The sequence below is a fragment of the Silurus aristotelis genome (assembly GCF_946808225.1).
Source record: "Silurus aristotelis genome assembly, chromosome: 15".
NCBI classification, from domain to species: domain Eukaryota; kingdom Metazoa; phylum Chordata; class Actinopteri; order Siluriformes; family Siluridae; genus Silurus; species Silurus aristotelis.
In genome coordinates this window covers 25291127-25316694 of record NC_139588.1, presented here as the reverse complement: position 1 = coordinate 25316694, position 25568 = coordinate 25291127, and the positions used below count along the sequence as shown (strand labels likewise).

Genomic DNA, 25568 nt, shown 5'->3' with positions numbered 1-25568 from the left:
TACAGTGGGGAAATTATTTGATCGCCTGCTGGGGTAAATTTACCCCGTTATAAAGAAATGAACAGTTTAGAGCAGTGATCTACAACCTGTCTGCACCACAGACCGGTTTAATATGGGACAGTATTCTCACGGACCGGTCTTTAATGTGTGGTGGATAAATACAACAAAATAAAATGATATGACCATAAAAACTGATATTTTATAAATATAATAAACATAAATCCACTGGGTTGTGTTTTGTTCATTTTGCTCTCTTGGGGGTTTGAGTTTAGCAGTAATGTATTATGTGTTAGCAGCCGGAGCTCCTTTAAGAAGGTGGCGGATGGAGGTAAGTCGCGTGACCGGAGCTCCTTTAAGAAGGTAGCGGATGGAGGTAAGTCGCGTGACCGGAGCTCCTTTAAGAAGGTGGCGGATGGAGGTCAGTCGCGTGACCGGAGCTCCTTTAAGAAGGTGGCGGATGGAGGTAAGTCGCGTGACCGGAGCTCCTTTAAGAAGGTGGCGGATGGAGGTAAGTCGCGTGACCGGAGCTCCTTTAAGAAGGTGGCGGATGGAGGTAAGTCGCGTGACCGGAGCTCCTTTAAGAAGGTGGCGGATGGAGGTAAGTCGCGTGACCGGAGCTCCTTTAAGAAGGTGGCGGATGGAGGTAAGTCGCGTGACCGGAGCTCCTTTAAGAAGGTGGCGGATGGAGGTAAGTCGCGTGACCGGAGCTCCTCTAAGAAGGTGGCGGATGGAGGTAAGTCGCGTGACCGGAGCTCCTCTAAGAAGGTAGCGGATGGAGGTAAGTCGCGTGACCGGAGCTCCTCTAAGAAGGTAGAGGATGGAGGTAAGACATGTGACCGGAGCTCCTTTAAGAAGGTAGTGGATGGAGGTAAGTCGCGTGACCGGAGCTCCTTTAAGAAGGTAGAGGATGGAGGTAAGACATGTGACCGGAGCTCCTTTAAGAAGGTAGTGGATGGAGGTAAGTCGCGTGACCGGAGCTCCTTTAAGAAGGTAGAGGATGGAGGTAAGACGTGTGACCGGAGCTCCTTTAAGAAGGTAGTGGATGGAGGTAAGTCATGTGACCGGAGCTCCTTTAAGAAGGTAGTGGATGGAGGTAAGTCACGTGACCGGAGCTCCTTTAAGAAGGTAGTGGATGGAGGTAAGTCATGTGACCGGAGCTCCTTTAAGAAGGTAGTGGATGGAGGTAAGTCATGTGACCGGAGCTCCTTTAAGAAGGTAGTGGATGGAGGTAAGTCACGTGACCGGAGCTCCTTTAAGAAGGTAGTGGATGGAGGTAAGACATGTGACCGGAGCTCCTTTAAGAAGGTAGTGGATGGAGGTAAGTCATGTGACCGGAGCTCCTTTAAGAAGGTAGTGGATGGAGGTAAGTCACGTGACCGGAGCTCCTTTAAGAAGGTAGTGGATGGAGGTAAGTCATGTGACTGAGGCATCATGACCTGCATCAAGAGTGAGTCATAGACAGATGTGGAGGAGAATCCGGTCATTTTCCACAATAAAACATCGTTCAGAATCAGATCAAAAATAAAACAGAAATAATGTAAGTTCTTTCTGTTCGGCCCGGGACCAACTGACCCACGGACTGGTGCCGGTCTGCAGCCTGGGGGTTGAGGACCACTGCAGTAGAATATTTATGGAAAGTTTATTTTAACAGAGAAACAGAATATGAAAAAAAAAAAAAAAAACATTAAATAAACGTTATAGATTTATTGGTATTTGATGGAGTGGTGAAGTATTTGATCCCGTAGCAAATGAGAAGATTTATCCTCCATAATCAGATACTTATTTCACTCCATCAAATAAACCTTCTATAAATATTCTAGACGTTTCATTTCTCTTAGGGGTAAATTTATAAAATCATCAGCAGATCAGATCATCATTTCTCCCACTGAAGTAAATGATACATTTTCTGCTCCAGATCTTGGATTTTGTGATGAGTTTAAAAGACTGAATACTGCAGTGAGAGGAGAAACTCTGCATGCACATGAGTCTGATCTACTAGACGATGTTTATTAAAACACTACGCATGGTAAATATGGTCTTATAAATCTTTTAGGAAGTCTGGAATTGTGAAATGTACAATGTGGAGGAAGCTGCGCTGTTTCAGGAACAGCATTTCTCCTGAAGACCCTGGAGATGTTCCCCTGAGGTCAGTGTGGGACACGGACACATGCAGAAGCTACAGGAGTGACATCAGATTCAGATGAGAGTCAAATTAAAAGGTTCAAAAAGAAATTTCAAATAAATAAAAATAAAACTGTAACTGTGTGTGTGGTGGGGGGGTTGGTTATAAGCTCCACCCCTCAGGACCAGGGGGCGTGGCTGTGGGCGGAGACAGGGTGAAGGACTCGCAGACGAAGGCTCGGCACATGGGGCAGTGCTGAAACCTCCACACACACTCATCACACACACACGCGTGACGACACGGTAATAACACACGGTTCACCGCTGCATTCTGACACACAACACAGTCCCGCCTTAAAGCTCCTGACCACGCCCCCTCTTCGTCTGACTCCGCCTCTTCATCTTCCACTTCTGCTTCCCGTGGCTGTGCCTCTTCCTCAGTAGAGCTGGAGCTCACACCGTCCGTGGACATGAAGAGCGGCTGTGAGGAGAAAGTGATGTTACAGATGTTCAGATGTTACGATGAGGACCGTCAGTGTGTGTGTGTGTGTGTGTGTGTGTGTGTTTACCTTCAGGTCGAACATGTTTCCATCAGCAGTGAGCAGGACATGGAACAGGATCCTCGCAGAGAGACGGTACTTCTCATCAGGAACATGAAGAACTGTAACACTTACCACCTGCAAGAACCATTCATCAGTATCATCAACACCACCATCACCTCCACCACTATCACCATCACCTCCACCACTATCATCATCACATCCGCCACTATCATCATCACCATCACCTCCACCACTATCATCACCACCATCACCTCCACCACTATCACCATCACATCCACCACTATCACTATCTCCACCATCACGATAATGGTGGAAGTAAAGATAGTGGTGGTGATGATGAGGTCTTCTTTATCATCACTATCAAGACTAGCAATATGAACAGAAAGGTGTGTGTGTGTGTGTGTGTCTCACTCACAATGTTGTAGGTATCTCTCTCCTCAGCTTTAGCTAAGGTGAGAACAGCGACTAGTGGATATCGATCTCTTGGCAGGAACCCGAAATCTCTTACTCCAAGATCAGGAGGCATCTGCGTGAAGCACTCTGACCTCTGACCTTTACTTATACTGACATCACTGTCAAAGATTTATTCATACTATACATACTGTAAATGACAGCGACGACACGTGAAGGTGTGGCAGTGCAGGTATTGCCCCTGTAAGGATACGTGAAGGTGTGGCAGTGCAGGTATTGCCCCTGTAAGGATACGTGAAGGTGTGGCAGTGCAGGTATTGCCCCTGTAAGGATACGTGAAGGTGTGGCAGTGCAGGTATTGCCCCTGTAAGGATACGTGAAGGTGTGGCAGTGCAGGTATTGCCCCTGTAAGGATACGTGAAGGTGTGGCAGTGCAGGTATTGCCCCTGTAAGGATACGTGAAGGTGTGGCAGTGCAGGTATTGCCCCTGTAAGGCTACGTGAAGGTGTGGCAGTGCAGGTATTGCCCCTGTAAGGCTACGTGAAGGTGTGGCAGTGCAGGTATTGCCCCTGTAAGGATACGTGAAGGTGTGGCAGTGCAGGTATTGCCCCTGTAAGGCTACGTGAAGGTGTGGCAGTGCAGGTATTGCCCCTGTAAGGCTACGTGAAGGTGTGGCAGTGCAGGTATTGCCCCTGTAAGGATACGTGAAGGTGTGGCAGTGCAGGTATTGCCCCTGTAAGGATACGTGAAGGTGTGGCAGTGCAGGTATTGCCCCTGTAAGGCTACGTGAAGGTGTGGCAGTGCAGGTATTGCCCCTGTAAGGATACGTGAAGGTGTGGCAGTGCAGGTATTGCCCCTGTAAGGCCTGTTGGAATAAGTGTGCAGAGTTCAGTCGTCGTGTGAAGCGATGTTCCTGCAGGGCGAACTGGAGAACCTGAACACTGCAGCCCCAATAACAACTCAACACACAGTCCTCTAAACAACATGGCTGCAGACACACACCACCTGAAAACACACACACAGTGAACACAGGAGATATCGCTGTGAGAAAGGCAGAGACACACAGAGAGATAGACAAACAGACAGACACAATGACAGAGACACAGACAGACAGATAGACAGACACACAGACAGACACACTGACAGAGACACAGACAAACAGAGAGACAGACAAACAGACAGACACACTGACAGAGACACAGAGAGACAGAGACAGGCAGACAAACAGACAGACACACTGACAGAGACACAGACAGACAGAGAGACACAGAGAGACAGACAAACAGACAGACACACTGACAGAGACACAGACAGACAGAGAGACACAGAGAGACAGACAAACAGACAGACACACTGACAGAGACACAGACAGACAGACAGAGAGACAGACAAACAGACGGACACACTGACAGAGACACAGACAGGGCTGAAGGTGAAAATGAAAGTGAAGATGAGGTGAGGGTGAGGTAAAAGTGAAAGTGAGGGTGAAAGTGAAGGTGAGGGTGAGGTAAAAGTGAAAGTGAAGATGAGGTGAAGATGTTTGTACCAGTCACTGATGTTAGTGAGGTGTTTTTGTGGATCTCCAGACAGAACGGATTGAGAACCTGAACCATCTTCTTTTCTGGAGCTGGAGGAACAGAATCACCTTCATCTGAACTTCTCACAATTACTGGTACATCAAAGCCGAACCTGAACACACACACACACACACACACACACACACACACACACACACACACACACACACACACACACACACACAGCTGCATGATTACTCGTATCACAGTCGTGATTGCAGCTTGTGCGTTTATATAATGGAAAATGTTGAGATGTAATAAAATAAATAAGTAAAAGTGCAGTTCTGAGAACAGTCTGCTGAATTTCACACCGCTAACAAAAACAAAAAAAGACCAGACAGTTCAATTCATGTTTATTTGTTATGAGTTTTTAATAATGAACATGGTCTCAGAGCAGCTTTACACAGATCATGTGGAGATAAACATGAAGATGTTGTTTATAAGTGTAAGTTTGTCCCTGATGAACAAGTCGGTGGAGACTGTGGTGAAGGAAAAACTCCCTGACAGTCTCAGTTTAGGCAGTGCACGTGTGAAGTGTGTGGTCACGTGACCTTGCGGTGTGCAGTGCAGTGTACCGGTCCTGTAAAAACACTGGTATATATTACATTTTAAACGGTAAGATATCATAGTTTTGCTGAATTTGGTATTTTATAAGCTGCTGTTCAGAAATGCACCTGTAGGTGGCAGTGATAACCACATTGCTGCAAAACTGTTGACTTGCACATGAATTAATAATCTTACTTTAGTTGTGTGTGTGTGTGTGTGTGTGTGTGTGTGTGTATACACACATGTAGCTCCTGTTCCTGTTTTCTGTTACTGCTCGATACAGAAGTATTGAGAGATGAATTTACTTTTTTTTTAATTAATATTATTTTTCAAATCATCTTTTCATGCTGGTTATTTGTCACTTATGGTATTAATTTAGTCTCATTCTGGTACCAAATATATATACACACACACACACACATGCAGCAACTTTTTACTTTCACTCATTACATTTTTACACAAATATATGAAATATCTGAACCCAGCCATTAGGGGGGCACAAGCCAGTGTACTCTTAGTGCCGGTAAATAGGGAGGGTTGCGTTAGGAAGGGCATCCAGCGTAAAACATGTGCCAAATCAAATATGCGGATCACAAATGAGAATTTCATACCGGATCGGTCGAGGCCCGGGTTAACAACGACCGCCACAGGTATCGTTAGCCGACAGGGTACCGGTGGAAATTGGGCTACTGTTGGCCGAAGGAGGAGAAGGAGAGGAGGAAGACGTCTACAGAGACGGCAGGAAAAGGAGCAGTGTAGGAGAGTAGAGGTTCGGGTTGGTACTTTAAATGTTGGTACTATGACGGGTAAAGGGAGAGAGATAGCTGATATGATGGAGAGGAGAAAGGTAGATGTGTTGTGTGTTCAGGAGACCAAGTGGAAATGGAGTAAGGCCAGGAACATTGGAGGTGGGTTTAAACTGTTTTATCATGGTGTGGATGGAAAGAGAAATGGTGTAGGGGTGATTCTGAAGGAAGAGTACAGTAAGAGTGTAGTGGAGGTGAAGAGAGTTTCTGATAGGGTGATGATCGTGAAGGTGGAAGTTGAAGGGATGATGATAAATGTCATCAGTGCCTATGCTCCACAAGTTGGCTGTGAGATGGAGGAGAAAGAAAGATTCTGGAGTGAATTAGATGAAGTGGTAGATGGTGTACCTAGGAAAGAACGATTGGTGATTGGGGCAGACTTTAATGGGCATGTAGGTGAAGGGAACAGAGGTGATGAGAAGGTGATGGGTAGGTGTGGTTTTAAGGAGAGGAATGTGGAAGGGCAGATGGTGGTAGATTTTGCTAAAAGGATGGAAATGGCAGTGGTGAACACGTATTTTAAGAAGAAGGAGGATCATAGGGTGACGTATAAGAGTGGAGGAAGGTGCACACAGGTGGATTATCTTCTGTGTAGGAGATGCAACCTGAAGGAGATTGGAGACTGTAAGGTGTTGGCGGGGGACAGTGTAGCTAGACAGCATGGGATGGTGGTCTGTAGGATGGTTTTGGAGGTGAAGAAGAAGAGGAGGAAAGTAAGGATTGAAAGAAGAATATGATGGTGGAAACTGAAGGAGGAAGAGTGTAGTGTGAGGTTCAGGGAAGAGGTCAGACAGGGGCTTGGTGGTGGTGAAGAGGTGCCGGATGATTGGGCAACTACTGCAGGAGTGATGAGGGAGGCAGCTAGAAAAGTACTTGGTGTGACATCTGGAAATAGAAAGCAAGACAAGGAGACGTGGTGGTGGAATGAGGAAGTGCAGGAGAGCATTAGGGGAAAGAGATTGGCAAAACAGAAGTGGGATAGACAGAGTGATGAGAAAAGTAGGCAGGAGTACAAGGAGATGCGGCAGCAGGTAAAAAGGGATGTGGCGAAAGCCAAGGAAAAGGCATATGAGGAACTGTATAAGAGGTTGGACACTAAGGAAGGAGAAAAGGATTTATACCGATTGGCCAAGCAGAGGGACCGAGCTGGGAAGGATGTACTGCAAGTTAGAGCAGTAAAGGATGGAGAGGGAAATGTGTTGACTAATGAGGAGAGTGTGTTGAGAAGATGGAGGGAGTATTTTGAGCAGCTGATGAATGAGGAAAATCAGAGAGAGAGAAGGTTGGAGGAGGTGGAGTTGGTGAAGCAGGATGTAGATAGGATTAGTAAGGAGGAAGTGAGAGCAGCGATTAAGAGGATGAAGAATGGAAAGTCGATTGGACCAGATGACATACCGGTAGAAGCGTGGAGATGTTTAGGAGAGATGGCAGTGGAGTTTTTAACCAGATTGTTTAACAGGATTCTGGAAGGTGAGAAGATGCCTGAGGAATGGAGAAGGACTGTGCTGGTACCGATCTTTAAACATAAGGGAGATGTGCAGACCTGCAGTAACTACAGGGGAATTAAGTTGATCAGTCACACCATGAAGTTATGGGAAAGAGTAGTGGAAGCCAGGCTGAGAGAAGAGGTGACCATCTGTGAGCAACAGTATGGTTTCATGCCGAGGAAGAGCACCACAGATGCCTTATTTGCTTTGAGAATGTTGATGGAGAAGTATAGAGAAGGACAGAAGGAATTGCATTGTGTATTTGTGGATTTAGAGAAAGCGTACGACAGGGTGGAGAGAGGAGTTGTGGTACTGTATGAGGAAGTCTGGTGTGTCAGAGAAGTATGTGAGGGTGGTGCAGGACATGTATGAGGACAGTGTGACGGCAGTAAAGTGTGCAGTAGGTACGACAGACTGGTTCAGGGTGAAGGTTGGACTGCATCAAGGATCGGCCCTGAGCCCTTTCCTGTTTGCGTTGGTGATGGACAGGTTGACGGACGAGGTCAGACAGGAGTCTCCCTGGACTATGATGTTTGCAGATGATATTGTGATTTGTGGTGAGAGTAGAGAGCAGGTTGAGAAGATCCTGGAGAGGTGGAGGTACACACTGGAGAGAAGGGGAATGAGAGTCAGTAGGAGTAAGACAGAGTACATGTGTGTGAATGAGAGAGAGGGCAGTGGAGTGATGCGGTTGCAGGTAGAAGAGGTGGAGAAGGTGGAGGAGTTCAGGTACCTGGGGTCAACAGTGCAAAGTAATAGAGAGTGTGTTAGAGAAGTAAAGAAAAGAGTGCAGGCAGGGTGGAGTGGGTGGAGAAGAGTGATAGCAGGAGTGATTTGTGATAGAAGAGTATCTGTGAGAGTGAAAGGGAAAGTTTATAGGACTGTGGTGAGACCTGCGATGTTGTATGGATTAGAGACAGTGGCATTGAGTAAAAGACAGGAGGTGGAGCTGGAGGTAGCAGAGCTGAAGATGTTGAGGTTTTCGTTGGGAGTGACGAGGATGGACAAGATTAGAAATGAGTTTATTAGAGGGACAGCACATGTAGGATGTTTTGGTGACAAGGTGAGGGAGGCGAGATTGAGATGGTTTGGACATGTGCAGAGAAGGGACATGAATTATATTGGTAGAAAAATGCTGAAGATGGAGCCACCAGGAAGGAGGAAAAGAGGAAGACCAAGGAGGAGGTTCATGGATGTGGTGAGGGAAGACATGCAGGTAGTTGGTGTAAAAGAGGCAGATGTAGAGGACAGGGGGGTATGGAGACGGATGACCCGCTGTGGCGACCCCTAATGGGAGCAGCCGAAAGAAGAAGAAGAAGATCTGAACTAACATCTACTTACTAGATGTTAAGCTCTTTTATGAGTTGCTCAGTAGCTCATAGTTTTATAACCATAATGACTGTATAAGACTGTAGAAAGATCATCAGTCATAATCACACACTCCAGTGCTCATGTTAGTTCTCACTCTCCAGTGTTCTGTAGTGTTTAAAGACTATAATCACACTCTTGATGTCACCAAATGAGGATGAGGTTCTGCTTTTGAGTCTGGTTCCTCTCAAGGTTTCTTCCTCATAACATCTAAGGGAGTTTTTCCTTCACCACAGACTCCATGTTGATCATCAGAGATAAACACACACCATTCACCTTCACTGTAAAGCTGCTTTGAGACGATGTGTGTTGTGAAAAGTGCAATAGAAACAGAAAAACACACACACACACACACACACACACACACACACACACACACACACACACACACACACACACACACACACACTTACCAGCCCAGTACTGCTGCTACAGTGAGGATGAAACACACCGCTACCACACTGATGTAGAATAAAGGAGAATATTCATACAGTTTAACTATAAACTCCGCCGCCATACCGGAAACACACACACACACACACACACACACACAGAGCTTCTGTCAAAACAACGACGGAAGCTGCAGAGAACACACACATCCGGTTTACAAGCGGATACGGTGTCCTGGTGGATCAAACCGCGATTAGAAAAGAACTTTCCCGGTAAAGACCTGCACAGGACACAGCTTCAGTACTGCTCCCGCAAATACACTACAATAAACTACAATAAACTACAATAAACTACAATAAACTACAATAAATCACAGTAAATTACAATAAACTACAGTACATTACAATACAGTTTAATAAATTAGAATATCATTAAAAAATTTATTTATTTTAGTAATTCGATACAAAAAGTGAAACTGGTATATTATATAGATTTATCTCACACACACACACACACACACACACACACACACACACACACACTGATATATTAAAAGTGTGTATTTATTATAATTTTGATGATTTTGGCTCACAGCTGATGAAAACCCAAAATTCAGTATCTCAGAAAATGAGAATATTACTTAAGAGCAATAAAAAAAAAAAAAAAAAAAAAAAAAAATAAATAAATAAAAAAAGATTTTGAACACAGAAATGTTGGACTACAATCGTGGCTTGAGAACCTTTCTTCCAGACCTCCTCTTCAAACCCTTTGAGGCAGATCTTTCAGGAAGCTTTACCTCCAAGAACTCCTACTCTGATCTTCAGGAGAACCTGGCAGAACATCTAACTCCCTCCTAACAGACTTCAAGAATTTCCTTTTGTCTACCGCATCCGAACTCTTGTTTAGCAACAAAGCCAATGCAAGTAACCATTTTACCAGCTATTTATATGCGTGATTAGGCTCAAGCCCAAGTGGTTCCCTGGTGGTCTAGTGGTTAGCATGCGGTGCTCTCACTGCTGTGGCCCAGGTTCAATCCCAGATCAGGGAACCAACCCTAGCCATTAGGATTGCACAAGCCAGGTCACTCTTAGTGCCGGTCCCAAGCCCGGATAAATGGGGAGGGTTGCGTTAGGAAGGACATCCAGCGTGAAAACATGTGCCAAATCAAACATGCGGTTAATGAATACGGGTGATCCGCTGTGGCGCCCCTAATGGGAGACGCCGAAAGAAAGTAGCCTCTTTGAATTTGAATTTCTCAATGATTCTCATTAGGTTGTGGTCAAGTTAAAATTGCCATTCCTTTCTCTCTCTTTCTTCTTTTTCTTTCTCCCGCTACATATTCTTATCCCAATGCAACGTGGCGATGTAGCCTACAGCAAGTTATGGTCGCTGACCTGCTGGATGTCCGAGTGGTGCTCCAAAAACAATGTGGGCTTAATTTTTGAGGGCAAGGTGCTGCTCTCATGTCTTGTAGTATAGGTCATAGTCTCAGAACAGCACTAGTTAACAAGTGACTGTCTAGAGCCAAGGCCAGGGAGCAGACAGACAGGCTAAACCGGCTAAAGTCGTCACTCAGGATCCACCAAATTGAGACTGTGTCTGTCCCCCGAGCAAAACCAAGATATAGGAATTATCAGAAAGTCTGTTTTAGTAACCTGATTAACATTAAATTAAATAGGACTGAACGCACAGCAGCACCTCTGATCTAAAGATAAGATTGCTGAATATTAGATCTCTCACATTAAAAGCGCTGACTATAAACTAAATTATTACCGACCAGGAGTTTAATATAATGTGTTTGACAGAAATGTAAATTAAACCGAATGAATAAGTAGCATTAAATGAGGCGAGTCCTCCTGGGTATAGTTACATACACCAACCCCGTCTAAATGGCAGAGGAGGCGGAGTCACAGCTATTTATAATAATAATCTAAACGTCACACAAAACACTAAACACAAATGTAAAGCATTTGAAGTTCTTTACACCAGCATAAAATATTCAGTGTCTGAAAGCAGGTACAGTCAGTCAATTCCACTCATTATTATTTATAGACCCCCAGGGGCCCGACTCTGATTTTCTCATAGAATTTGCAGATTTCATCACAAATTTAGCTGCTTCTTTACACAAAGAATTAATTATTGGTGACTAATATTGATTTTGATCATCAGGAAGACTCCTTAAGAGCAGCAGTTGTGTCCATTCTAGATTCAGTTGGAATTAATCAGAATGTTATAGGACCCACTCATAGTGGTGGACACACTCTCGAATTTGTTGTTAACATTTGGATTAAAAATAAAAAACTTAGTCATAATTCCACAGTCTGAAGCTATTGCAGACCATTATCTCATCTTTTTTTAAATTTGCCTCAGTCATTGCATTACTACTTCACCACGTTATCGTGTTAAGCGTACTTTCACGTCAGCTACAACAGCGCGTTTTATTAACAATCTTTCAGAAATTACGATATTAGATAGATCTCCGTCTGACCCTGCAGAGCTCGACTGGGCCACTGAACACATAGAATCAACATTACGTTATACCCTAGATGATGTAGCTCCCCTTAAGACCAAAATGATCAGGGAGAAAAATTAGCACAGTGGTATAATGATCATACACACACCTTAAAACAGACCACTCGAAAATTAGAAGTCAAGTCAAGTCAAGTCAAGTCAAGTTTATTTGTATTGCGCTTTTCACAACAGACATTGTCTCAAAGCAGCTTTACAGAAAACAACAGTGAAGGTGAATGGTGTGCGTTTGTCCCTGATGAGCAGCCGTGGCGACAGTGGCAAGGAAAAACTCCCTTAGATGATATGAGGAAGAAACCTTGAGAGGAACCAGACTCAAAGGGGAACCCATCCTCATATGGGTGACATCAAAAGTTTGGTCATAAATCTTTCAACAATACAGAACAATTTGTGATCATCATAGATCCAGCATCAGCTTCTCCATGCCAGGGCCTTTAAACACTCGGCATCTACTTCTCCATGATCATCCATAGGTCCATAATCTTCACGAGGTGGGACGTGACTGGAGCTGGCCAAACCTCAGGAAGCCTCGGGATGGGGAGAAAAAGAGAAGCAGTGGAGAGGAATTAGCGTAGCTGCTGTTCATGATATTAACAGCACAAGTTGATAATGTGCATGTGATCATATATTCTGGAGCACAAGGTTGTGATGTGATGTGTGTGATGTGTGTTATGTGTAGGCTTTGCTAAAAAGATATGTTTTTAATCTACACTTAAACTGGGAGAGTGTATCTGAACCCCGAACACTGTCAGGAAGACTATTCCAGAGTTTAGGAGCTAAATGTGAAAATGCTCTACCGCCTTTAGTGGACTTTGCTATTCTAGGAACTACTAGAAGCCCAGAGTTTTGAGATCTCAGGGAGCGTGACGGATTGTAGCGTGTTAAAAGACTGGATAGATACATGGGAGCCAAACCATTTAGTGCTTTAGAAGTGAGTAGCAGTAGTTTGTAGTCTATTCGAAACTTAATAGGAAGCCAATGTAGGGACGATAAGATTGGGGTTATATGATCGTATTTTCTTGACCTAGTAAGAACTCTTGCTGCGGCATTCTGAACTAACTGAAGCTTGTTTATTAATGATGCAGGACATCCACCTAGTAATGCATTACAGTAGTCTATTCTAGAGGTCATAAACGCATGGACGAGCTTCTCTGCATCAGATATAGATAACATATTTCTTAGCTTAGAAATATTTCTAAGGTGAAAGAAGGCTGTTTTTGTAACTTGATTGATGTGATTTTTGAAAGATAAGTTGCTGTCTAAAATAACTCCCAGGTCTTTTACCGTTGAACTAGTAGTTACAGAACAACCGTCTAAATGCAGGCTGAGATGCTGGAGCTTCTGTATACTAGTTTTTGGGCCGATGAGCAAAATCTCCGTTTTATCAGAATTTAATAGCAGAAAGTTATGGGTCATCCAATCTCTTATTTCTTCAACACACTCAGTTATGCGAGCTAATTGAGCTGTATAGCCTGGTTTGGATGAAATATATAGCTGGGTATCATCAGCATAACAATGGAAGCTAATTCCATGCCTTCTAATAATATTTCCTAATGGAAGCATGTATATTGTAAAAAGCAGGGGTCCTAGAACTGACCCTTGTGGCACGCCATAATTTACTAGCATTATCCTGGATAGCTCTCCATTTAGATCTACGAAATGGTAACGATTGGACAGGTAGGATTTAAACCAGCTTAATGCCTGTCCCTGAATACCGATGTAATTCTGTAAGCGATTGAGGAGAAGATCATGATCTATAGAGTCGAACGCAGCACTAAGATCTAGTAAAACTAATAGGGAGATGTAGCCTTGGTCTGAAGCTAAAAGCAGGTCATTAGTGATTTTAACTAGAGCAGTTTCTGTGCTATGATGAGGCCTAAAACCTGACTGAAATTCTTCAAAGATATTGTTCTCCTGCAAGTGGTTACATAACTGGGCAGCGACAATCTTTTCTAAAATCTTAGACATAAATGGGAGATTTGAAATTGGTCTGTAATTCGATAGCGTGTTTGGATCCAGATTAGGTTTTTTAATGAGGGGCTTAATAACTGCTAACTTGAGGGATTTAGGGACATGACCTAACGATAGTGAGGAGTTAATAATATTGAGAAGAGGCTCACCAGCTGTATATAACACTTCCTTCAGTAGTTTAGTGGGAATTGGATCTAACTGACATGTTGTTGATTTAGCTTTCATAATAGCATCATACAGCTCTTCCTGTCCTATACATGTAAAACAGTGTAGTTGTGGGGTTGTAAGTACGATTGTGTCGGGAGATGCTGTCAGAGGTTGAACTGCCACAATTGTTTTTCTAATGTTATCTATTTTTTCAGTGAAGAAATTCATAAAGTCCTCACTACTAAACTGTGATGGAACACATTTTTCAGATCCCTGATTTGTTGTTAATTTAGCGACTGTACTGAAAAGGAACCTGGGGTTGTTTTTGTTATTTTCTATGAGTTTGCTCAGGTGTTTAGCTCTAGCAGCTTTTAGCGCCTGTCTGTAGCTAAGCATACTGTCTTTATACGCAATTCTAAATACCTCCAATTTAGTTTTCCTCCATTTTCTCTCCAGATTACGTGTTTTTCTCTTTAGGGCATGCGTATGACTATTATACCAAGGTGCAGGTGCTTGTTCTCGAACCTTTTTTAACCGGTTGGGGGCAACAGTGTCTAAAGTGCTAGTGAGGATAAGGTCTATGTTGTTCGCCATCTCATCAAGATGATCAGCAGTTATGGGTTTAATGTGAAACTGAGATAAATCAGGCAGGTTATTTATGAATCTGTCCTTAGTGGTTGGAATAATAGTCCTACCAAGTCGATACCATGGTGAAACACGGTTAATCTGCTCTACCGGTAGTGTGTACAGTAGGAGATAATGGTCTGTGATGTCATCACTCTGGGGTAAAATATCTATATCAGTGACGTCTGCTCCGTGGGATATTATTAAGTCTAGTGTGTGGTTAAAACGGTGGGTTGGTCTGGTGACGTTTTGTTTAACTCCAAAAGAGTTTAGTAAATCGACAAATGATAATCCTAGGGCATCGTTTTCATCATCTACATGAATATTAAAATCTCCTACAAGCAGCACTTTATCAAAGCTGATCAAGAGGTCTGAGAGAAAACAAGCAAACTCATGAAGAAAATCAGCGTAGGGTCCTGGGAGTCTGTACACGGTGACCAGAGCGAGTTTTCTATACAAACGTAAATGGCGTCAAACAAAATGAACAGTATTTCAAATAGCATGAAAGAAGAATCTCCTAAATTATAGAAAATCTCTTAGTGCTGCTGATCAGCATATTTCTCCACCCTCATAGAAAATAACAAGCATAATCCTAGATTTTTATTCAGCACGGTAGCAAAATTAACAGGGAATAAAAGCACTGCACTCACATGCACACCATCAATAGGTACTAATGATTTCATGAACTTTTTTAATAATAAAATTGAAAACATCAGGCAAGAAATCCAGACGGTTAATATAAATCCAAATTATTTTACAAGTAACCCTGTAGACAGCAGTGTAATTATAACAGACAATTACAATCAATTACAAAGTTTTACTCCTATTCACGAGAATGACTTAATTTCATTAATTTCCTCATCAAAATCATCAACCTGCATTCTCGATCCCTTGCCTACAAGTTTCTTTAAACAGATCATTCCAGAGGTAATTGAACCTGTTTTAAAAATAATAAACTCTTCCATTAGCACTGGATTTGTACCAAAATCCTTCAAACTGGCAGTTATCCACCCCCTAATTAAGAAACCTGACCTTCACCCTGTCAGCTGTCCAACTACAGACCAATATCAAATCTCCCCTTTATCTCCAAGATTCTAGAAAAGGTTGTAGCACAGCAGTTCTGCTCACACCTACTTATGAATAACATTTATGAAATGTATCAGTCAGGATTTCAGCCTCATCATAGCACAGAGACGGCGCTAGTTAAGGTGGTAAATGACCTGTTATTGGCCTCTGATCAGGGTTTTGTCTCCTTACTTGTTTTGCTCGACCTCAGTGCAGCTTTTGACACCATTGATCATCATCTCCTGCTTGCTGGACTTGAGAATGTTGTTGGAATAAAGGGAACCGGCTCAGGTCTTATCTGACTGATCGCTATCAGTTTGTTGATGTAAATGGTGAGTTCTCCACACTCTCTGAGGTGAAGTTTGGTTTTCCTCAAGGATCTGTCTTAGGCCCACTGCTTTTCTCTTTATATCTGCTGCCTCTGGGTGAAATGATACATAAACATGGTATTTGCTTCCATTGCTATGCTGATGATACACAGCTGTATATTTCAGCAAAGCCAGATGAGAGAGATCAGCTTAACAATGTTGAGGAGTGTGTAAAGGACATTACAGTGGATAGTGGATGCTTAATAACTTTCTTCTGCTCAACTCAGATAAGACGGAAGAACTTTTACTAGGACCACATGCAGCTAAAAGCAAACTTTCCGATTACGTAGCATCTCTGGATGGTGTTTCTGTTTCAGCGTGTACAGCAGTCAAAGACCTCGGTGTGATTATTGACTCGAGTCTTTCCTTTGAGTCTCACGTGAATAATATCACCAGGATCTCCTTCTTTCTCCTTAGAAATATTGCTAAAATTAGAAATATGATGTCATTACAGGATGCAGAAAAACTAGTAGATGTTTTTGTAACATCTAGATTAGACTACTGTAACGCTTTACTGTCTGGGTGTTGGAGTAAGTGCAGAAATAAGCTTCAGTTAGTTCAGAAAGCAGCAGCAAGAGTCCTCACTAGATCTAGAAAATATGAGCACATCAGCCCTGTTTTAATCATCTACACTGCTCCCAGTTACATCTCACACTGATTATAAAATACTACTACTGACGTATAAAGCACTTAACGCTCTCACGCTGCAGTATCTGAGTGAACTTCTGTACCAGGATGATCCTCCACGCCTACTTAGATCAAAAAGTGCTCTGTTGGTTCCTCAAATAATGAAGACTCCAGCAGGGGGCAGATGTTTCTCTTATAAACCCCACAGTTATGGAACAACCTTCCAATCAGTGTTCGGGACTCAGACACAGTCTCAGTGTTCAAGTCGAGGCTGAACACATATTTATTCAGTCAAGCCTTTAATCAGTAAATTTTTTTTTAGGTAAAGGCTCAGATCTGGAGGGAACATTGATATAGAGTGTTTGGTGAACTGGGATATTCGCTCACTCAGGTTTGTTGATGGTGGTGTGGTGGGCCGTCTCTTATCCCAGAGATCCCTCATGTCTGTGTTACCTTCTGGTTCTCCCTTTTAGTTATGCTGCCATAGCGAGTCTTGCCGGAGTCCAAACTGCACAGTGACTTTAACTCTCATACACCAACAGGTACACTTAATAATCCATATCCTTCTCTTCCTGTCACCCTCTTCTCTCTCTCTCTCTCTCTCTCTCTCTCTCTCTCTCTCTCTCTCTCTCTCTCTCTCTCTCTCTCTCTCTCTCTCGGTCGAGTTAAACATGCTCCTAAAGTTCCAGTGACCACTGTTCCTGCCCCTCTCCCCTCCGTGGATCTTCCCACTTCGTCCAGGTCTGCCTCTGGATAGTGTTTTCTTTGACTGGGGGCCACTCTGTGCAGCTTGGGACGGTTTCTCATCAACACCTTGGGTGGTTCCATGTAATTCCGGAGTAAGAACGGGAGCTTTGAGGATGGACTGGACTGTAGTTAATGTCAACAGTCTGCTACACTGACTCAGGAATACAGTTCGCTTCTGATCGTCATCACTGCACCCCGCAACATTGTATATCTGCTTCAAATGGACATTCGGTGCAACCCAGATGAGGATGGGTTCCCTCTTGAGTCTGGTTCCTCTCAAGGTTTCTTCCTTATGCCATCTCGGGGAGTTTTTCCTTGTCACAGTCGCTCATCAGGGACAAACATACTTACAAAGAACATATTTACGTTTAATCACCACATAATCTGTGTAAAGCTGCTCTGAGACAATGTTCATTGTTAAAACCGCAATACAAATAAAAATGAATTGAATTGAATTGAATTGAATATAGTCGACACTAGTGATAGTCGAGTTAACTGACTACAGGCACAAGTCAGGAAGACAATAACAATTTAGGATTATTAAAAGAGGAAAAAAGAATAGATAAATAGTAAAGTTTGTTTGAAAACGCCGAGAGAAATACAAACACAGAACTCGCGGCAAACAAATCAAACACAGGAAGCTACGTAACTGAATACAGGCTCCTAGTGCATCAGCAAAAAAAAAACAATATTACATGTAACCAGCGTAAAGGCATTTGTAGTAGTAACGTGAATCTATGTGATGTTTACAGTAAAAGTGAGCCTTAAATATCCTGTATGAAGTAAACGTCTTGTGGCGGCGCACTTAAACACAAATCGTGGTTTATTATGGTGAAGTTTGATATGTAAAACATGATCCCTAAGGGTTTGCATTGATATTCCACAGAAATAGCAGCTAAACATTTTAACCACATGAACAAACACACGCTCTACTGCTGCTTTAAACACCTAAATGTTGTTTTACATCCGGGGCTGGACTTTACAGAGCTTGCAAGTCTGACTACATGCGCTGCCTAGACATGTTTATGCGTCATGAAAACAGGGATAGGATACATGCTGCTTGTGTTTAAACCTACACACTGCAAAAACGGTTTAATTTTACCAATCTGCCTATCAGAGGAGGGAAGTAACGGAGTACAAATACTTCGTTATTGTACTTCAGTAGATTTTTCTGGTATCAGTTTTTTACTCCACTATTTACTTTTACTCATTACATTTTTACACAAATATCTGTACTTTTTACTTCTTACATTTTCAAAACCGGCTCTTACTTTAGTTTTAATTCATTGATTTGGTGAAATATATTTTTTATTTTCACTGCGCGCTGATTTCAGCCGAACAACTGATTTCCTGTTACTGCGCGTCTTTTTCACTCCGCTGGTGTATAAAGTCCTGACCCTCACTCACCACAGATGTAGACTAGTTTATGGAGATAAGAATCAGCAGGCAGAAGGCAGTAAGAAGTTTGGGGTTAATGTGGATGAGACAGAGGGAGTCAGTGATGAGAACATGACTGACAACAGACACATTCATGATCATCATCATCTTTTCTCTGCTTGTGTTCTATATGTGGATCTTCAGCCTGGATACATTCATTAGGTAACAACATTTTTAATTAGTTTATTTAATTCGTCAAAATTACAATTATTGTAAACAGCACTAAATGTTATTAACATGCTATCAATTCAGCGCGCATTTCTGTTTTTTTATAAAAAAAATGTAAATACATAAATACATTTCTAAATATAAAAGAGGCGAAATTAAAACCTTCGGAAAAAAATACATTTATTCACGACGTCCTTTCTTTACTTAGATGTAAAATAAATAAATAAACTCCAGATAAAAATATTTTTAATCAGTAAACTTTTGTTTTATTTCTGCGCCAAGTCTCAAATCAAACACCAAATCCGCCATGTTTTACACAATTTACCCTCTGGGGGGCGTTTTGTGGGTTTTTCCCTCATAATGGCGACACAAACAACTTTTTACTTAAGTACATGTCTGAGCCAAGACTTCTTTACTTTCACTTGAGTAAAAAGGTTTAATCAGTACTTCAACTTTTACCCGAGTATTTTAAAACATAATGATCTGTACTTCTACTAAAGTAAAGGATGTGTTTACTTTTGCCACCTCTGGTGCCTATAAACATTTATATTTTTTCATACATTTTACGCAGTATTTCCACTGATTTGGAATTCTAGCTTTTTAGCATTTGTAAGTCTGACTGCATGCGCTGCCTAGACATCTTTATGCGCAGTAAAAACAGGGACAGGATACATGCTACTTGTGTTTAAAATCACACACTGCTTAAAACAGTTTAATCCAACTTTCCAATGTGCCCATACACATTTATTTTACGGAATATTTCCACAAATTTGTAATTCTGCTCCGACAGTGCTTTGCAAAAATCGCCAGTTTGCCACTGCTGAAATGTGGGAAAGCAAACGCTGCCCTGTGCTCTGCACCAATCAGTATTCAGCCAATCAATTTCTTTGCCCACTGGTGCCAAGGTGCAATGTTTATCATGACTGGATGATGCTTAACGGTTACCTTTCAAATGCTTCCTGAATTTTTCTTACCTTGAAACAAATTCCTGAGAACAGAGAAAAAACAGATTATTACATTTCAGAAATTTTGTTTCACGCACCCTAAAAATTGTAAAATCACTGTTAATTACAGCAAAACAATATTTTAATGTTTTAGTTTACTCAAAACAAAATAGACAAATGTCAAGGTGGACATTTTTAAGCGTTTTAGGCAGACAATTTAAGTCCTTATATTACAACTTTACGGAGACCTTTTGCTTTGATCACTGCTTTGCACACTCTTGGCATTCTCTTGATGAGCTTCAAGAGGTAGTCACCTGAAATGGTCTTCCAACAGTCTTGAAGGAGTTCCCCGAGAGATGCTTGGCACTTGTTGGCCCTTTTGCCTTCACTCTGCGGTCCAGCTCACCCCTAAACCATCTCGATTGGGTTCAGGTCCGGTGACTGTGGAGGCCAGATCATCTGGCGCAGCACCCCATCACTCTCCTTCTTGGTCAAATAGCCCTTGATGCCTTCAGTGTGACTTTACAATTTTCATAGTCATAAAAATAAAGAAAACTCTTTGAATGAGAAGGTGTGTCCAAACTTTTGGTCTGTACTGTATATTAAAATAATTTATGTCCTCTGTCCTGCATTGTGTTTTTTCATTGCACACTGCACAGGGTCAAATATGTTTATGTATTTGTAATAAGACATGCTATTTGGATCCAAGATGGCGGCATGGCAGCAGCTCAGCAGTAGCTCGCAGCGGCGGCTCCGGACCCAAAATGGTGCTACTTTTACTTTGTAGCCTGCCTTAAGCAACATACGGACATCGGAGCAAACGGTGTCCCTGTGTACCCCCCGGCGAACACTGCAGGAACCCAGAAACAACCCCAACAACACAATAAACAATGATCTGCGGCAGAAGCTAAAAATCAACCAGACCCCAGTGGAGAGAGTGGACAGTTTCCGGTACCTAGGTACCCACACCAACACCCTGGTGAAGAAGCCCGGCAGCGTCTGTACCATCTGAGATGATTAAGGGACTTTAAACTACCCTCTCAGGTGCCAAAGACTTTTTACACTTGCACCATTGTGAGCGTTCTGACGGGTAGCATCACTTCCTGGTTTGGGAACAGCACCATGCAGGACAGACAAGCCCTCCAGAGGGTGGTGCGTTCAGCTGAACGAACCATCCACAACAAGCTCCCTGACCTGCAGGACATCTACAGCACGCGGTGCCGGACCAGAGCCAGGAAGATTGTGAAGGACCTCAGCCATCCTCACCATGGATTTTTTTCTTTGTTGCGTTCAGGGAAACGCTTCCACTCCCTAAAAGCGAACACAGAGAGAATGAGGAGGAGCTTCTTCCAGAAAGCTGGTCCACTCTCTCCATCGTCACACTTTTCTGCAAATAATTTTCTTTTCGCACTACAACACTTTAATTTCTGGACTGTCACTTTACCTCTGGACTCGCACAGCACAGTGCACTTTATACCACACCATACCGCACAAGGTCACTTTATACCACACCATACCGCACACAGTCACTTTATACCACACCACACTGCACACAGTCACATTAAGGACAATCACATCAACCAGCTTAAATTTTTACTGTTTTACTGTTTACTGTCATAAGCATACCTTGTTTATACACTTTTTTTTCTCATATATATCTTTATACTCTTTATTTATCTGCCTTCCTTTTCTTGGTTTATTTTTCTTCCCATCCTATTCCCTCATGCTGGACCATTGTAAAAAGCATTTCACTGAATGTCGTACTCTGTATGTATGTGTATGTGACAAATAAAATTTGATTTGACATGATTTTTGAGCTACACGACCTTGGCATCACCTGCGGACGGATGAACAGAATTGGGGAAATTGAAAGCACTGCGTGAGGAAGCGGAGGCTCGGAAAGCGAGCGGGGGCTAGTGCTAGGCTAAAAGTCAACCCTAGCCGGCCTGCTCTACTATCTCTCCAGCTGGCAAATGTCTGCTCTATGGACAATAAATTGGACTACACCAGACTCCAACAAGCTACTCATCGTGAGCACAGCTCTGTGCGGTAAGACTTGCGGCGGTGGTCTGTGTGTTTACATCAACACGGAATGGTGTAAGAACTCTGTCTTCATTTTTACCTACTGCTCATCACTGTTGGAGTTTATGGTTGTGAGATGTAGACCTTTTATTTACCCCGGGAATTCACCACCGGTTTTGTGCTCGGAGTTTACATTCCACCAAGCGCTAATGCTAAGAAAGCACTCAGCGTACTCTCCGGGAGCGAGCTACAAAATACACACCCTGTCATCTTCCTCCCCCCATCCTGACCATGTTCTACAGAAGGATCATTGAGAGCATCTTGAGAAGCTACATCACTGCCTGGTTTGGAAACTGCACCGTCTCGGATCGCAAGACCCTACAGAGTATAGTGAGGACAACTGAGATCATCGGAGTCTCTCTCCCCTCTATGATGGACATTTACACCACACGCTGCATCCGCAACGCCAACAGCATTGTGGACGACCCCACATACCTGTCTCACACACACACACACACACACACACACACACACACACACTCTTCACCATCCTGCCATCAGGGTAGCGGTTCTGAAGCATTTGGGCCGTCACATTCAGACTGTGCAACAGTTTCTTCCCTCAAGCCATCAGGCTTCTCAACACAGAACTAAACTGAACTGAACTCACACACACACACACACACACACACACACACACACACACACACACACACACAACTGTGTGACTGATCTGTACAACCCGGACTCAACACACACACATACTCACTTCACACATCTATGTCTTCAGCACCACCCATATTATATTACCTCATTACTACAAACTGTTTACATGCTGTTTTTGCACATCTTTTTTTGACTGCTGCTATTTGCTCTTTTGCACAACATTTTGTTTACATTTTTGTCAATTACAATGTTCAGTCCTGTTTCACACACCACAGTGTGTAATATACAACAGGTTTACTGGCGGCACTATTTTGTGTTTTTTTGTATTGTCCTACACTGTCTTGCGTTGTCTTGCACTGTTTGCATCTGGTTGCACACATGCACTTTATGTTGGCGAGGACACTTACTTGTCTTTAGCCCCGTGTTTTCTGTGATGGTTGTTTATGTAGCACCAGGCTTCACGAGGAACTTTGTTTCATTTGACTGTGTACTGTGTCAGCTATATATGGTTAAAATGACAATAAAAGCTTCTCGACTTGACGACTATTAGGGCAATTCTGTGAAACAACCTTACATTGAAAACAATTACGTTTTTACCAAAGGTTTTCTCATATCCATAACACGTGTTTATTGAGCTTTTGTAAAATAGAAAGTTAGTGCATATGCATTAGTTAGTGTATTAAAACAACACAAAACAACCCCGATTATACAATATTCAGTCACTACAGTCGTCCCTCACATTGGCATTCAGACTGATAGACAGCAGTGATGTCATCATCCAATTACATAATTACAATGAAAAAAAAAACTACAAACAGTAAAAGTAAAAATACAAAGAAGAAGAAAATGTAAAATATACTAGAATTTGTGTTGTCCTGTCACATATACAGTAAACCCCTGTTTATCGCAGTAGTTTTTTATTTATTTATTTATTTAAGCTGTAAATCCTCCTCCCACAATTTAAAACACACAAAAAACATTTTTAAGAATAAAGCGAGATTAAATAGGTGTAAATTGGTAGAAATTCAGTTCACTGTATCACATTTATAGTGAGAAACCATCTCAATCTCACCTCCCTCACCTTGTCTCCAAAACGTCCTACATGCGTTGTCCCTCTAATAAACTCATTTTTAATCCTGTCCATCATCTTCCCCCCTAATGAACATCTCAACATCTTCAGCTTTGCTACCTCCAGCTCCACCTCCTGTTTGTGGTGCTCTTCCTTGGCATGAATCCATACTGCTGCTCACAGATGGTCACCTCTCCTCTCAGCCTGGCTTCCACTACTCTTTCCCATAACTTCATGGTGTAACTGATCAACTTTATTCCCCTGTAGTTACTGCAGGTCTGCACATCTCCCTTATGCTTAAAGATCAGTACCAGCACACTCCTTCTCCATTCCTCAGGCATCTTCTCACCTTCCAAAATCCTGTTAAACAATCTTGTTAAAAACTCCACTGCATCTCTCCTAAACATCTCCACGCTTCTACCGGTATGTCATCTGGTCCAACCGACTTTCCATTCTTCATCCTCTTAATCGCTGCTCTCACTTCCTCCTTACTAATCCTATCTACATCCTGCTTCACCAACTCCACATCATCCAACCTTCTCTCTCTCTGATTTTCCTCATTCATCAGCTGCTCAAAATACTCCCTCCATCTTCTCAACACACTCTCCTCACTAGTCAACACATTTCCATCTCCATCCTTTATTGCTCTAACTTGCAGTACATCCTTCCCAGCTCAGTCCCTCTGCCTGACCAATCGGTATAAATCCTTTTCTCCTTCCTTAGTGTCCAACCTCTCCTACAGCTCCTCATATGCCTTTTCCTTGGCTTTCACCACATCCCTTTTCACCTGCTGCCGCATCTCCTTGTACTCCTGCCTACTTTTAAGTCTGTAGTAAAATTCTTAGCTGCCAAAAAACAAACTATAGCTGCTGTATATTAAAATATTAACATCCACATGTACACACTGATGACCTGGTAGCATCAAGCTTCATTTTTTTCAATCATGTTGAAGTGTAAAGAACTCATTGGTTAGTGAATGTCACTACAATTATATTTTCCTGAGTTTGTGTAACTGCCACTTAATAATAAGTAGCTTGTCCAATATAGTCACACTTTCTTCTTTTCCAATGGCTTGCAGGACCAAAGCTGATAAATTTACTTAATAAATGAAGCTTCCATTTCATTTCATTTCATTTCCTGTGTACATTCTTTTCTACCTGGTTAATTTTAGTTATTTAGATATTTCATTACCGTAAAGAGTAATATGGCAAATGATACAGTTCAACAGAAGACTGAAACAGAATATGTAAAAAATATAAAGATGCGAGCACATGATTGTTAGTGGACCCTTTAAATCTTCATTCAGTCCTCGACATCGTCTGTGTAAGACTCATACTGGATGGTTCTCATGGTAACGCTGTAAATAAACATGAACATATGATAAACACAGTCAGTTTATTCCCTTCTGGATTACATTAAACAGACTAGTTGTAGTACAGGGACTCACTGTAGTGTCTCCAGTTTATGAAGTGGATCGTTCAGAAGTGCAGAGAGCATCTTCATTCCTGATTTTCCTGTTTTATTACTGTTCAGATTAAGTTCTCTCAGCTGTGATGAGGGGTTTGACTTCAGAGCTGAAGCCACAGCAATAAAACCTGCATCTGAAATCTTACAGTCACGCATTCTGTTGAGAAAGCAAAGGAAATATGTCAAATAAAAACACAGGATTCATAGGAAATCCTCCTCACATATTGAATAGTTGGATGTGAAGCACATGCTTAATAATGACTTCATATTGGCATCAGCCCATAACTCTGCAACTGGACCTTGGACTTTCTCATTACCCTGTTAGTCTTTGCCACCACTTTTAGGACTCACAGCTGAAATGCCCTACCTAAATTTAAATGTTAACAGTTCCTGATTAAAGTGGGCTACATACACAATTAAAATATCTTTAAAAAGAAGACACTTTGAGCTT

The 25568-nt window shown here is 42.4% G+C and overlaps 3 protein-coding genes and 1 long non-coding RNA gene across 4 annotated transcripts in view; 2 read left to right on the top strand and 2 right to left on the bottom strand.

Moving 5' to 3' along the window:
• Nucleotides 1-25568, top strand: part of LOC310737933 (uncharacterized protein) — a 184000-nt gene that overhangs the window by 72991 nt on the left and 85441 nt on the right. The window lies entirely within an intron of this gene.
• cgrrf1 (cell growth regulator with ring finger domain 1) lies at nucleotides 1993-9449 on the bottom strand. Its single transcript, XM_083562758.1, has 6 exons — nucleotides 9293-9449; nucleotides 4642-4784; nucleotides 3923-4100; nucleotides 3100-3247; nucleotides 2691-2798; nucleotides 1993-2602 (listed from the first exon to the last, which is right to left on the bottom strand). The coding sequence occupies exons 1-6, from the start codon at nucleotides 9394-9396 to the stop codon at nucleotides 2285-2287; spliced, it is 999 nt and encodes a 332-aa protein (XP_083418884.1). The 5' UTR covers nucleotides 9397-9449; the 3' UTR covers nucleotides 1993-2284.
• On the top strand, nucleotides 4445-4698 carry LOC310738014. Its single transcript, XR_014536958.1, has 2 exons — nucleotides 4445-4561; nucleotides 4603-4698. It is a non-coding gene; the product is annotated as an uncharacterized lncRNA (long non-coding RNA).
• The window catches only part of LOC310737875 (NLR family CARD domain-containing protein 3-like), a 51925-nt gene continuing 50793 nt past the window's right edge, over nucleotides 24437-25568 (bottom strand). Inside the window, 2 exon segments of the mRNA XM_083562589.1 lie at nucleotides 24437-25007; nucleotides 25098-25274. Coding sequence (XP_083418715.1) covers nucleotides 24953-25007; nucleotides 25098-25274 — 232 coding nt within the window. The 3' untranslated portion in view covers nucleotides 24437-24952.

Excerpts from the sequence above, each read along its gene's own strand:
- cgrrf1 (XM_083562758.1), bottom strand. The coding sequence starts at position 9,396 with ATGGCGGCGGAGTTTATAGTTAAACTGTATGAATATTCTCCTTTATTC. Across the intron at positions 4,101-4,641 it reads CTCACTAACATCAGTGACTG|GTGGTGTGTGTCTGCAGCCA; the intron begins GTACAAACATCT and ends GTGTGTTTTCAG. Across the intron at positions 3,248-3,922 it reads CTGCACTGCCACACCTTCAC|TATAAGTAAAGGTCAGAGGT; the intron begins GTATCCTTACAG and ends CAGTGATGTCAG.